This window comes from Mesoplodon mirus (assembly GCF_964341445.2).
Source record: "Mesoplodon mirus genome assembly, chromosome: 8".
NCBI classification, from domain to species: Eukaryota; Metazoa; Chordata; class Mammalia; order Artiodactyla; family Ziphiidae; genus Mesoplodon; species Mesoplodon mirus.
The window spans coordinates 39,714,768-39,730,302 of record NC_138984.1 but is presented as its reverse complement, the minus strand read 5'-3'; the positions used below and the strand labels follow the sequence as shown (position 1 = coordinate 39,730,302).

The window sequence follows — 15,535 nt, the reverse complement described above, 5'->3', positions numbered from 1 at the left end:
TAAGTACAGATGGTGATATTATGCCATTTCTACTGTAAGCTATAAAATTCAGACACATAAGATACCTGATTTTTGATGTAATGGCACCCTGATGGGTCTGCAAGAATGTTTTCTGTAAAATGTACCCTCAAGGAACAGAGGGTAATGACTTATTCAATGGGATGTACCCACTTGTATGTAGGACAATGTGCATGAAATAAGGAGATTTTAACTTTAGCCAAGTAAATTTTTCTAAAGACAGTTTCCGTAACTATTTAAACCCACTGCGAAAGACCAAAAAGAAAAAAAATACATTATTAACATAGAGGGGATGTGTATTTTGTTTGCTTTGTAAGAAATGCTTCTGATTTACTAATAACTTAGAAATTTAAATATATATGCAAAAATCATATTTCATTGAAAACCATTTTGTGCTATCACAAATGGTAATGCATTCTCCATGACTTTAGAAATGGCTTATTATTCTCTTGAGTTTGGGAAAAGCATTGAGGCTGGAATCCATACTGATATTTTTCTTTGTTCCACAGAGTCCACATCTGATGAGCTACTGAAGAAGGATGACATTTTGCTGAACTCTTTTCTTGATAAATGCAACAGAATATAGCAAAAATCAATAGTGGAACAGACATACCTAAAACATGGTTAGTCTTCATGTAAGAAAATGGTTTGAAAACCGACTGAATCATTTGTTAGCCAGAAAATACAAGGCTTCGGATAAATATCCAGTGGATGAACATAGTCGTAATTTGGGAAATCTTGAAAATTTATATCAAGGAACTTTATTTATGGGAAAGTAGTTTAACAAATACCTGGGTGTAATACTTTAAGAGAATCTAAACTAATCTTGGCTATGAGGGGTTTTCTTTTGGGCCTAACTTATCTTAAGTGATTGTATAGTTATTTAAAAATTAATAGTTACAAGATTCCACCCATGGAAAATGTGAAAACTAGACATTTACAGGATGTACATGTCAAAAGCCTATACACTACCATATCTTGGCATATGCATTCACATAAAACATAAGGAGCAATTATTTTTTCTTCTGCAGAAGCCATAGAATAGATATCAGGGGCTAAGAATCTGTGTTCCTTACTGTCCTAGGTAGCAATATCTCAAACCTCTCATTAGATCTACGAGAAGATTATTGCCTGAGAAGATGTTTTAATTCAGCTTTGGATGGCTTCTAAAATGATATGTCAATGACTTTGCCATGATGTTTGGCCTTCAGTAATTTGTACTGAACCTTGAGCCAGAAGGCTCAGTCCTCTGTGCAGGCATGGAGCAGTCAAGGCTGGTTTCATCACATACATGTAAAAAATTTTAGAACAAAGCTTCCTATAGGACACAGTATAAGCACAACACTAGAAAACCTTCCTACACAGAAGTTAATCATGGAACTCAAGATACCCTTCCTGTATTTTAACTATGTCCACAGAATCACATGATGACGTTTATGCATATGATCAGTCTTAGGGATAATGGTATTGAGAATCAGTAAATTTGGGGGTAAATTACTTTAAACTGAGTCCTTGTAATACACTAAAGAAGTGAAGGACAGATTACTAATACAATACTACTTTAAATTTGTTGTATGCTTTCTATTGCTTACGTTGTACCAGGGGCTGTAAATACATTATCACATCTAATCTTCAAAAGGACACTGCAAGTTAGAAATTCCTATCACCATTTTACAGATGAGGAAACTAAGACTTGGAGGGGTTAAATGCTTCATTCAAAGTCTGGTGAGTAAACTGCAGAGCCAGAATTCAAACCAGGTCTGTTTGACCCCAAACCTGAACTCTTAAGATCTATATTCTACTACTTTCTAAGTGTCATTATTAATGCTGGTCTCCCAGTTGGGAGACAGACTATAACTCTCTAAATAACACTATGTGGTGTCAATAAATTATTTTAATCAGGTGTTTAAAAACATTCAGTAATTATGCTTATGGAAATTTTTCATAGGAAAATAATAGTTTCAATGCAGTTTTCCTGTTACATAAACAGCAAAGTTTGTCATGTCGGTTCCAGACATCTGAGAGAACAGTAAACAAATTAGGAGAAGACGACGAGAGAGAGCTAGGCAGGTCATAACAGGAAAATGCATAAGGATTGGCAAAGGGAAATTTATGCTATTTTGACCAAGTAGATCAGATGTTAACTGAGATTAATATTTCCAGCCCAATAGTAAATGCAGAAAAACTCATCTGTTAGAAAACTGGACAAGAAATAGGTTAGAAATTTTGAACACTGGGATTTGTTTTATGAAAGCCAGCTTTGGGGAACTTTAACTTTTTATTTCATAAAATTCTGTATTGCTTGATAATTTCACAATGGCATGCACTATTTTAAAAATGAAAACAAAATTAAGAGTATAATTTTAGAAATAACAAAGGCTCTTCTAGGGCTCTTAAAATAGGATTATGGGAAGAAATAAAAGGTCAGAGTCTGCATTTGCTTCTATTCTGGTGAACCCTGGGAGACATATTCATTTGCCTTTTGTAGCTCAGAATTTCTTGACTTCCAAGTTATTGATTTACCAGTGACATAAAATAGGAAATGGCCCAATTTATCCAGAAGAGAAAAAAAAAGTATCATAGATCACATCCTCATGGGAAGGAAATTTTTTTAGGAAGCACTCAAGGAGGAATTGACCTAGAGCCCAAAATAATTATCACTGATGTCTGAGGAAAGCTGGACTAGTAGGGAGTAGATTTACTGGTTGAATCCAATAGTCACACAAAAGGGGAATTCTCAACTCAATTCAGTTTCATGGTACTTAGCTCCTTCTTCATAATACAATGTTGTACACCAAAAAGTTTATTCAATTTGTATGCATTACATTCATCTGTAAAATATGCTTAAAAGGTTGTTTTTTAAATGAATACAGTTTTTTAAATGAATACATTTGTCTTTGGATAAAATATTAGAGCATTTTATTTTAATGTTAAAGAGCTTTTTAGTAGGATTACTGTCTTTCACTGAGAACCAAGAGTAGGATATAGTAATCCAATGGGACTCGATCCATTTGATGGAGGTGGTACTGACTTCTGGAGAAAACCTCTTCTGATATTAAAATAAATAAATAAAGAGGACAACTTGGTAGCATGCACATTTGCTTCACAGATGAAGTTAGAGGAAGTGGTGATGTGAAAACAGCAGTTGAAAGCAAAAGCCACATCCCAATGCATGAAAAACCATAGCCATTCTACAGGAAAAGATATACAAGGCGGGTCTCGAGGAGAAAGCTATATATGGATACAAACTAAACAAACTGTTTGCTATCCTCTGGATAGCAAGGAATCGCAAGCAAAACAAGAAAATCACAAAGCACAGAGGTGTACCTACTTGAATCTCCCAAGGGTTGATGCTTATTTCCTCATTATGTTATGGAGAAAATAAGAAGGGATATTTCCTTTAACTGGCTGTACCATGGATGATGAACAGTGTACACAGTGCTCGGGATATGAATATAGGTCCACAGTTAGCTTTGACACACAATCAGTGGTTCCATTCCATGCATAAATCTCTTATCAAATGTATCACTGAAATATGAGATTGAAGAACCCCAGCGAGTTCCCTGCCCCTTCATTTGTGGGAATGCTCCTTACAATGCAGTTTTTAACTATATGAAACAGGGCGTTCCTTTAGATGTACAAACTTCCCCATTATGTTGTTATGATAAGCAAAATGCTTAACTATCAACAGCTTTTCAGACTAAAAGTGCACTGTGACACACACTCTATGTAAGAGGAACAGCATTATCTCATTGATGTAAGTTCCTGCTTCTTTCTACTTGTCATGACCGCTCATGCTTTCTATGGTCAAATTCTATAGTTATAGAAAGAGTAAAAGAAAATTTATAAATACGTTTTGAAATAAGATGGAAACTTATTTTAAAACCTATCAAATAACATCTTAGCAACAGACTACCACGTGAGATTGTACTTAACTGAGGATGCCGGGTGTCATTAAAAAATAAAAATTTTCAACAATCTTTAGAAGATTAGAGCCTTTTAAGACTCTAAAAAGCAGAAAGGAGAACAAAAACAAAACTGGAAGCTACCAAAGGGGCCTGCAGCTTTTTCTTCTTTAGGATTGGTTAAGGATCTCTTAAATCATTAAAGAATAATGATGTTAGATGCCATGTTCAGGTAGATTATATCATCTTATTTCTCTGATGAGAGAGATCTAAAGATATGTTAAATTAATAATAATGTGGAGGTGCAGAGCAAAAGTAGAAAACTTCTTGAGTTCCCTTTTTCTTGCTCTTTTTTGCTGCGGCACGGTTCTCTCAGAGGAACAGATATTGACTAGACGTGGGGGGAGGAGGGGTTGGGGCTGAAGCTGGTAACAAAGAGAGAAAATAGAGTTCTCCTTATTTTGTGCTTTGCAAAAGAGCAGGGATTTTGTTTGTATGTTTGTTTGTTTTGCTTTTCAGCCCAGAACCCCTAAGATCTCTCATTAGAAAACTGAGGGGCTCATTTCTGCAATGTTATTTTTACAAAAGACTCTCTAGAGGACCATGAGTTGCTGAGGAGATGCTATAATATACAAATATACAAAATTACAGCTTATATAATTTTTCCTGAGAACAGCATGCTTATCAAGTTGGGGAAAACACTGAAACCTGAGTTAGATGTTAACTATGGGAAACCAGGAATTCTGTATAAGCAATGTTTGTACTATCATACTTGAAATTATGTGTCCTTCTAGCCTTTAGAAACTTTAGAAAGTAATGACGATTTTAAAGATATGAGAGACTAAGAACATCATAAGAAGGATATCTGGTAACTTATATTTCATATAAACATATAACATTTCATATTTCATATCGACATATACCTACATTTACTATATATGCAAAGTGCTATTCTAGATATTTCAGCAATAAGGAAGGAGAAATAATGACGAGTTGGATGAGATCCCTACTTGCAAGGAGCTTATAACCTAATTGGAAAATTAAGCATAAAGACTTGAAAACTCAAATTAAATCACAAAAGTCACATAGCCAAAATAATAGGAGGGACAACTTGATACATTACATAATTAATGATCAAATTAGTGTCTAGACCAGAGGTTACGACACCTGGATGGGCCACTGGAATTATATGGTGAGGGTTTTTTTAACATCTTTTTTAGAGTATAATTGCTTTACAATGCTGTGTCAGTTTTTGCTTTATAACAAAGTGAATCAGTTATACATATATATATGTCCCCATATTTCTTCCCTCTTGCATCTCCCTCCCTCCCACCCTCCCTATCCCACCCCTCTAGGTGGTCACAAAGCACCGAGCTGATCTCCCTGTGCTATGCGGCTGCTTCCCACTAGCTATCTAGTTTACGTTTGGTAGTGTATATATGTCCATGCCACTCTCTCACTTTGTCACAGCTTACCCTTCCCCCTCCCCGTGTCCTCAAGTCCATTCTCCAGTAGGTCTGCATCTTTATTCCTGTCTTGCCCCTAGGTTCCTTTTTTTTTTTTTTTAGATTCCATATATATGTGTTAGCATACAGTATTTGTTTTTCTCCTTCTGACTTATTTCACTCTGTATGACACTCTCTAGGTTCATTCAACTCACTACAAATAACTCAGTTTCATTCCTTTTTATGGCTGAGTAATATTCCATTGTATATATGTGCCACATCTTCTTTATCCATTCACATGTTGATGGACACTTAGGTTGCTTCCATGTCCTGGCTATTGTAAATAGAGCTGCAATGAATATTTTGGTACATGACTCTTTTTGAATTATGGCTTTCTCAGGGTATATGTTCAGTAGTGGGATTCCTGGGTCGTATGATAGTTCTATTTTTAGTTTTTTGAGGAACCTCCATACTGTTCTCCATAGTGGCTGTATCAATTTACATTCCTACCAACAGTGCAAGAGTGTTTCCTGTTCTCCACACCCTCTCCAGCATTTATTGTTTCTAGATTTTTTGATGATGGCCATTCTGACTGGTGTGAGATGATATCTCATTGTACTTTTGATTTGCATTTTTCTAATGATTAATGATGTTGAGCATTCTTTCATGTGTTTGTTGCCAATCTGTATATCTTCTTTGGAGAAATGTCTATTTAGGTCTTCTGCCCATTTTTGGATTGGGTTGTTTGTTTTTTTGATATTTAGCTGCATGAGTTGCTTGTATGTTTTAGAGATTAATCCTTTGTCAGTTGCTTCATTTGAAAATATTCTCTCCCATTCTGAGGGTTGTTTTTTCATCTTGTTTATGGTTTCCTTTGCTGTGCAAAAGCTTTGAAGTTTCATTAGGTCCCATTTGTTTATTTTGTTTTTATTTCCATTTCTCTAGGAGGTAGGTCAAAAAGGATCTTGCTGTGATTTATGTCATAGAGTGTTCTGCCTATGTTTTCCTCTAAGAGCTTGATGGTGTCTGGCCTTACATTTAGGTATTTAATCCATTTTGAGTTTATTTTTGTGTATGGTGTTAGGGAGTCTTCTAATTTCATTCTTTTACATGTAGCTGTCCAGTTTTCCCAGCACCACTTATTGAAGAGGCTGTCTTTTCTCCATTGTATATTCTTGCCTCCTTTATCAAAAATAAGGTGACCATACGTGTGTGGGTTTATCTCTGGGCTTTCTATCCTGTTCCATTGATCTATATTTCTGTTTTTGTGTCAGTACCATACTGTCTTGATTACATAGCTTTGTAGTATAGTCTGTAGTATAGCCAGGGAGCCTGATTCCTCTAGCTCCGTTTTTCTTTCTCAAGATTGCTTTGGCTATTCGGGGTCTTTTGTGTTTCCATACAAATTGTGAAATTTTTTGTTCTAGTTCTGTGAAAAATGCCAGTGGTAGTTTGAAAGGGATTGCATTGAATCTGTAGATTGCTTTGGGTAGTAGAGTCATTTTCACAATGTTGATTCTTCCAATCCAAGAACATGGTAAACCTCTCCATCTATTTGTATCATCTTTAATTTCTTTCATCAGTGTCTTATAATTTTCTGCATACAGGTCTTTTGTCTCCTCAGGTAGGTTTATTCCTAGATATTTTATTCTTTTTGTTGCAATGGTAAATGGAGTGTTTTCTTAATTTCACTTTCAGATTTTTCATCATTAGTGTATAGGAATGCCAGAGATTTCTGTGCATTAATTTTGTATCCAGCTACTTTACCAAATTCATTGATTAGCTCTAGTAGTTTACTGGTACCATCTTTAGGATTCTCTATGTATAGTATCATGTCATCTGTAAACAGTGACAACTTTACTTCTTCTTTCCCAATTTGGATTTCTTTTATTTCTTTTTCTTCTCTGATTGCTGTGGCTAAAACTTCCAAAACTATGTTGAATAATAGTGGTGAGAGTCAGCAACCTTGCCTTGTTCCTGATCTTAGTGGAAATGGTTTCAGTTTTTCACCACTGAGGATGATGTTGGCTGTGGGTTTATCATATATGGTCTTTATTATGTTGAGGAAAGTTCCCTCTATGCCTACTTTCTGCAGGGTTTTTATCATAAATGGGTGTTGAATTTTGTCAAAAGCTTTCTCTGCATCTATTGAGATGATCATATGGTTTTTCTCCTTCAATTTGTTAATACGGTGTATCACGTTGATTGATTTGCGTATATTGAAGAATCCTTGCATTCCTGGGATAAACCCCACTTGATCATGCTGTATGATTCTTTTAATGTGCTGCTGGATTCTGTTTGCTAGTATTTTGTTGAGGATTTTTGCATCTATGTTCATCAGTGGTATTGGCTTGTAGTTTTCTTTCTTTTTGACATCTTTGTCTGGTTTTGGTATCAGGGTGATGGTGGCCTCGTAGAATGAGTTTGGGCGTGTTCCTCCCTCTGCTATATTTTGGAAGAGTTTGAGAAGGATAGGTGTTAGCTCTTCTCTAAATGTCTCATAGAATTCACCTGTGAAGCCATCTGGTCCTGGGCTTTTGTTTGTTGGAAGATTTTTTTTTTTTTTTTTTTTTTTTATTTTTTTTTTTCTTTTTGCGGTATGCGGGCCTCCCACTGCTGCGGCCTCTCCCGCCGCGGAGCACAGGCTCCGGACGCGCAGGCCCAGCGGCCATGGCTCACGGGCCCAGCCGCTCCGCGGCATATGGGATCCTCCCAGACCGGGGCACGAACCCGCATCCCCTGCATCGGCAGGCGGACTCCCAACCACTGCGCCACCAGGGAGGCCCTGTTGGAAGATTTTTAATCACAGTTTCAATTTCAGTGCTTGTGATTGGTCTGTTCATATTTTCTATTTCTTCCTGGTTCAGTCTCAGAAGTTTGTGCATTTCTAAGAATTTGTCCATTTTTTCCAGGTTGCCCATTCTATTGGCATAGAGTTGCTTGTAGTAATCTCTCATGATCCTTTGTATTTCTGCAGTGTCAGTTGTTACTTCTCCTTTTTCATTTCTAATTCTATTGATTTGAGTCTTCTCCCTTTTTTTCTTGATAAGTCTGGCTAATGGTTTATCAGTTTTGTTTATCTTCTCAAAGAACCAGCTTTTAGTTTTATTGATCTTTGCTATCATTTCCTTCATTTCTTTTTCATTTATTTCTGATCTGATCTTTATGATTTCTTTCCTTCTGCTAACTTTGGGATTTTTTTGTTCTTCTTTCTCTAATTGCTTTATGTGTTAGGTTAGGTTGTTTGAGATGTTTCTTGTTTCTTAAGGTAGGCTTGTATAGCTATAGACTTCCCTCTTAGAACTGTTTTTGCTGCATCCCATAGGTTTTGGGTCGTCGCGTTTTCATTGTCATTTGTTTCTAGGTATTTTTTGATTTCCTCTTTGATTTCTTCAGTGATCTCTTGGTTATTAAGTAGTGTGTTGTTCAGCCTCCAGATGTTTGTATTTCTTACAGATTTTTTTCCTGTAATTGATATCTAGTCTCATAGCATTGTGGTCGGAAGAGATATTTGATACGATTTCAAATTTCTTCAATTTACCAAGGCTTGATTTGTGACCCAAGATATGATCTATCCTGGAGAATGTTCCATGAGCACTTTAGAAGAATGTGTATTCTGTTGTTTTTGGATGGAATGTCCTATAAATATCAATTAAGTCCATCTTGTTTAATGTATCATTTAAAGCTTGTGTTTCCTTATTTATTTTCATTTTCGATGATCTGTCCATTGGTGAAAGTGGGGTGTTAAAGTCCCCTACTATGATTGTGTTACTGTCCATTTCCCCTTTTATGGCTGTTAGTATTTGCCTTATGTATTGAGGTGCTCCTATTTTGGGTGCATAAATATTTACAATTGGTATATCTTCTTGGATTGATCCCTTGATCATTATGTAGTGTCCTTGTCTTTTGTAATAGTTTTTGTTTTAAAGTCTAGTTTGTCTGATATGAGAATTACTACTCCAGCTTTATTTTCATTTCTATTTGCATGGAATATCTTTTTCCATCCCCTCACTTTCAGTCTATATGTGTCCCTAGGTCTGAAGTGGATCTCTTGTAGACAGCATATATATGGGTCTTGCTTTTGTATCCATTCAGGAAGCCTGTGTCTTTTGGTTGGAGCATTTAATCCATTTACATTTAAGGTAATTATCTATATGTATGTCGCTATTACCATTTCTTAATTGTTTTGGGCTTATTATTGTAGGTGTTTTCTTTCTCTTGTATTTCCTGCCTAGAGAAGTTCCTTTAGCATTTGTTGTAAAGCTGGTTTGGTGGTGTTGAAGTCTCTTAGCTTTTGCTTGTCTATAAACCTGAATGAGATCCTTGCTGGGTAGAGTAACCTTGGTTGTAGGTTTTTCCCTTTCATCACTTTAAATATGTCCTGCCACACCCTTCTGGCTTGCAGAGTTTCTGCTGAAAGATCAGCTGTTAACCTTATGGGGATTCCCTTGTATGTTATTTGTTGCTTTTCCCTTGCTGCCTTAAAAATATTTTCTTCGTATTTAATTTTTGATACTTTCATTAATATGTGTCTTGACATGTTTCTCCTTGGATTTATCCTGTATGGGACTCTCTGCACTTTCTGGACTTGACTATTCCCTTTCCCATGTTACGGAAGTTTTCAACTATAATCTCTTGAAATATTTTCTTAGTCCCTTTCTTTTTCTCTTCTTCTTCTGGGACCCTTATAACTCGAGTGTTGGTGCGTTTATTGTTGTCCCAGAGGTCGCTGAGACTGTCCTCAATTCTTTTCATTCTTTTTTCTTTATTCTGCTCTGCAGTAGTTATTTCCGCTATTTTATCTTTCAGGTCACTTATCCGTTCTTCTGCCTCAGTTATTATGCTATTGATTCCTTCTAGAGAATTTTTCATTTCATTTATTGTGTTGTTTATCATTGTTTTTTGCTCTTTAGTTCTTCTAGGTCCTTGTTAAACGTTTCTTGTGATTTTCTCCATTCTATTTCGAAGATTTTGGATCATCTTTACTATCATTATTCTGAATCCTTTTTCAGGTAGGCTGCCTATTTCCTCTTCATTTGTTAGGTCTGGTGGGTTTTTGCCGTGCTCCTTCATCTGTTATGTGTTTTTCTGTCTTCTCATTTTGCTTAACTTACTGTGTTTGGGGTCTCCTTTTCACAGGCTTCAGGTTCGTAGTTTCTGTTGTATTTGGTGTCTGTCCCCAGTGGCTAAGGTTGGTTCAGTGGGTTTTGTAGGCTTCCTGGTGGAAGGGACTAGTGCCTGGGTTGTGGTGGATGAGGCTGGATCTTGTCTTTCTGGTGGGCAGGTCCACGTCTGGTGGTGTGCTTTTGTGGTGTCTGTGGCCTTATTATAATTTTAGGCAGCCTCTGTGCTAATGGATGGGGTTGTGTTACTGTCTTGCTAGTTGTTTGGCATAGGGTGTCCTGCACTGTGGCTTGCTGGTTGTTGAATGGAGCTGGGTCTTGGCGTTGAGATGGAGATCTCTAGGAGATTTTTGCCGTTTGATATTACGTGGAGCTGGGACGTCTCTTGTGGACCAGTGTCCTGAACTTGGCTCTCCCACCTCAGTGGCACAACCCTGATGCCTGGTTGGAGCACCAAGAGCCTGTCCTAAACACGGCTCAGAATAAAAGGGAGAAAAAAAAGAAAGAAAGAAGGAAGAAGATAAAATAAAATAAAATAAAGTAAAATAAAATAAAGTTATTAAAATAAAAAATAATTATTAAGAAAAAATAATTTTAAGTAATAATAAAAAAAAAAAAACCCGACAGACAGAACCCTAGAACAAATGGTAAAAGCAAAGCTATACAGACAAAATCACACACAGAAGCATACTCATACACACTCACAAAAAGAGAAAAAGAGAAAAAATATATATATATAATGTTGCTCCCAAAGTCCACCTCCTCAATTTGGGACGATTCATTGTCTATTCAGGTATTCCACAGATGCAGGGTACATCATGTTGATTGTGGAGATTTAATCCGCTGCTCCTGAGGCTGCTGGGAGAGATTTCCCTTTCTCTTCTTTTTTCACACAGCTCCCAGGGTTCAGCTTTGGATTTGGACCCGCCTCTGCGTGTAGGTCGCCGGAGGGCGTCTGTTCTTTGCTCAGACAGGACAGGGTTAAAGAAGCAGCTGCTTCGGGGACTCTGGCTCACTCAGGCCGTGGGGGAGGGAGGGGCACAGAGTGCGGGGAGAGCCTGCGGCGGCAGAGGCCGGTGTGACATTGCACCAGACTGAGGCACGCTGTGTGCTTTCCCATGGAAGTTGTCCCTGGATCTCGGGACCCTGGCAGTGGCGGGCTGCACAGGTTCCTGGGAGGGGAGGTGTGGATAGTGACCTGTGCCCGCACACAGCCTTCTTGGTGGCGGTAGCACGGCCTTAGCATCTCATGCCCATCTCTGGGGTCCGCGCTTTTAGCCGCGGCTCGCGCCCGTCTCTGGAGCTCCTTTAAGCGGCGCTCTGAATCCCCTCTCCTCGCGCACCAGGAAACAAAGAGGCAAGAAAAAGTCTCTTGCCTCTTAGGCAGGTCCAGACTTTTACCTGGATTCCCTCCAGGCCAGCGGTGGTGCACTAACCCCTCCAGGCTGTGTTCACGCCGCCAACCCCAGTCCTCTCCCTGGGATCCGACCAAAGCCCGAGCCTCAGCTCCCAGCCCCGCCCGCCCCGGCGGGTGAGCAGACAAGCCTCTCGGGCTGGTGAGTGCCGGTTGGCGCCGATCCTCTGTGCAGGAATCTCTCTGCTTTGCCCTCCGCACCCCTGTGGCTGCGCTCTCCTCTGTGGCTCCGAAACTTCCCCCCTCCGCCACCCGCAGTCTCCGCCCGCAAAGGGGCTTCCTAGTGTGTGGAAACCTTTCCTCCTTCACGGCTCCCTCCCAGAGGTGCAGGTCCCATCCCTATTCTTTTGTCTCTGTTTTTTCTTTTTTCTTTTGCCCTACCCAGGTACCTGGGGAGTTTCTTGCCTTTTGGGAGGTCTGAAGTCTTCTGCCAGCGTTCAGTAGGTGTTCTGTAGGAGGTGTTATACGTGTACATGTATTTTTAATGTATTTGTGGGGAGGAAGGTGATTTCCACGTCTTACTCTTCCACCATCTTGAAGCTCCTCCAAGTTGTACTCACTGGCACAAGGTGGCCATCCCTGGTTTCACATCAACATGATCTCAGGCACAAACCTCCTTGTTTTTCCATTTTGTCTTTAAGTTACTTGTTGAAACAACTGGCCCGCAGTCCCAAGGACTGTCACGGCTTCGGCTGGTGGGGCCCCTCCAGAGCCGGCAGCCTCAGTGAGACTGCCCTCTCCTCGGGCTCTGGGGCAGTTCAGTGACGGCGGAGGGAAGAGACCCCGAGCCAGCTACAGTGAGGTTTTAAGAAATTAAATGCTTGAGCTCTACTCCAGACCTCCTGAATTAAATTTCTGGGCAGGGCATGGGAGGACAGAGGGTATTAATTCAGAGAAGGGAGAGGAGTTGGGGGAAGCAAGACCTGGCATCCTGTACCTTATAAAACTCCCCAGTAATGCTGATAAAAACAGCTTGACACAACTTAGTGGAGCAATATTTGAGAATCACTGCCATGGGGCGGGATGGCACCATTGGGCAAACGTGTTCCTGTCAGTTAAGGTGGCATGTAGACCAAATGGGCTTTGAGTTATGCAGGATTTTCAGCAGAAACTCCCACATGTTTCCATCTCCACCTCTCTGATGCCTAGCACACCAAAGTTGAGAAATACTACACTAGATCATGAGCCTGAGAGTCCACAGTGGAGCTGAAAGGCTTCAAGGAGGGGCATCTTACATTGAATTTAAAAAGAAAAATCTTGCCAAACATAGAAGAAGAGAAGAGTTGCCAAGGAAAAGGAACAGCATGTATTCAGGAAAGGAAAACTGGGCTTAAAGTGTGATGCACTGAAGAGTTGTTTAGAAGAAAGGGTTCCTGCAGGGGAATGCTAGACTCTGGAGAGGATCAGATTTCTTCCTTGGGTTCCACTGTGTTTTTATTATGGAAAATTGTGAATACCAAGTCTAGGATTTTATAAATCTCAATTCAATAAACTTTATGTTACTTTTGTTTACTCAAGTTACATTCTAATAGGTAGTGTCTTATTATTTTTGTTATAATCTGCACATCTAGGATGCATTCTTGGCTATGAAATTTTCATATTTCTTCTTTAAAGTTGGTTCCAGGTTCTTTAGTCAGTTTCATTCAGTCCTCATACTTAACAAGAGAAAAGCCAGGACTACACTGACCTGATATTAATAACAAAGTATTTGTGTACAAGACGCCTTTGTTCAGAATGCCACAAAGCAAGAGTGAAGTTCCAAGACAATTATCAGTGTTACTGAAGATTTAATGGTTGGGGCTTATGCAACCTGAATTAAATACCAATATTATGGTTACCTGAGTGAGTGATTCCTGGTAAGATCAGGTTGACGCTCCTGTAGAATTTCAAAGATGTTGGGCTGGCGCAGAAATGCAACAATCTTGTCATTGTAAGCTGAAAAAACATACATATGTAACAATATTTTAAAATCTGTTATTTTATGCACATAAATCCACACTTTTAAAGTTTTGTTTTCCTGGTTAATATTCCTTGTATTCAAAGTCATAGTTTAGAGCCACTATAAATGCTTAAATTCCAATTTCTGTCTATCCTGTTATATGAGTATTGGACTTAGATCTGTTAGGTATGATTGACTTAAGCACTCATTAAACTCATCTGATGAGCCATATTTATTATCAAATTGCAAGATGAGATCACCAGCAAGATTCTAGATACTGATTGTTTTATGCTACTGCTTACCAAAATTAACCTTATAAGCAATTGTTAAAAATGGAAAACCATCTTCTGATTAAATGTCAGCCACCTACAGAGGTAAAGAGGTAGAGCAAGAGTTGCTAAAATACCGTAGTTGCCGGCAGCAACTACCAATATGCAGAGGCAAACCATTCCCAAATTCTATGTGGAAATAAATGCCATTAAGCCACAGGGTAGCTCTTTACCAAACCAACTACACCAACAGCTACAATACAACCAGCGTCATCAATTATGTACATAATATTTTAAAAGGAAAATCTATATATTAGTCAAGGCTGGCTAATGTTTACAAAAATTTTAAATTTAATTAACGTTTACTAAAGGCTCTGTTAATACACTTTTGTCAAGAAAGTAATTTGCTTAAGATAATTCATCTTGATTACATTTATTTATAATCAGAAATACAGATATATTTAAATTACAGAACTGAGTGTCTGAATTCTCAAACATCAGAGATCCTAGTTCAGTCAATACTTTGTGCTCATAAATATGATCAAGAAACATGCCTTACTTTAACAAAATATCACTCAAAAGAAATATAATTCTCTAGACATTTGCCACTTCAAATTTTAGCTGCATCATGCTAATTTTAGTAAAATGTAAATAAAATTAAAAAAAATACTATCTGCTAACATGGAATCCCATTGTCAAACTCAAAGTGTTCCTAACTGCACATTTCACCACATATAAATAATAAAAACATTTTTATAATTGAGGTTTTGTCAGCAGTTTTTACATTCTATCTAAGATCAGAGACTAGATAACTTTTTAAACCACAATTTTATAGTACTTTAAAATTCTATGAGCAGCATTTAGTCTCATATGAGTAACAGCATAATAAAACATAGACTGTTCAATTTCTACCCAAGGTTTCTTCTTATTCAGTGACTGTCGAACTTTTTAGGACATGGGCACTGCATTATATTTCACGGTAAAGTCTTTCTTAAAAAAGTAAAAATTTTAAAGCAAAACCAGACAAATGGAGAGCTGCTCAAATTTAAGATGGAACAGGGAGCCCATCTGGCCTCCTGCCAGTCTGTCCACTCCACCTGCCTTAGGGGCTCTAGGTTTGAAAACTGATCTACTTCAACCTCATCATTTTACAAACAACTCAAGTTGTTCTTTAGGCCAATTTGCCTACATTCATTTATTTTTATTTTACAATTTTGGAGACTTTTGCTGTCTTGCATTTGCTACAAAACCCCTTAAGAACGTGCCATCATTGCTTTCTTATTTTGTGAGGCTCACAAACCTTTTAAACTCTGTCTCAAGCATTAGATATATACTAAATAAATGCTTGTCCAAATGCCTAATTTAAAATGACCACAGAATACCGCTGCCTTAAGAACTTATTTTTCCTTAACTTCAACAATC

General features: G+C 38.2%; 1 protein-coding gene across 9 annotated transcripts in view; it reads right to left on the bottom strand.

Moving 5' to 3' along the window:
* The window catches only part of HECW2 (HECT, C2 and WW domain containing E3 ubiquitin protein ligase 2), a 415,178-nt gene that overhangs the window by 71,026 nt on the left and 328,617 nt on the right, over nucleotides 1-15,535 (bottom strand). For 8 of the 9 annotated variants that reach the window (XM_082629938.1, XM_082629942.1, XM_082629944.1 and 5 more), the window contains one exon: nucleotides 13,744-13,840. In XM_082629938.1, coding sequence (XP_082486064.1) covers nucleotides 13,744-13,840 — 97 coding nt within the window. Of the gene's footprint in view, nucleotides 1-7,625; nucleotides 10,958-13,743; nucleotides 13,841-15,535 lie in introns of those variants that run through there. The other variant, XM_082629946.1, reaches the window with a different exon arrangement.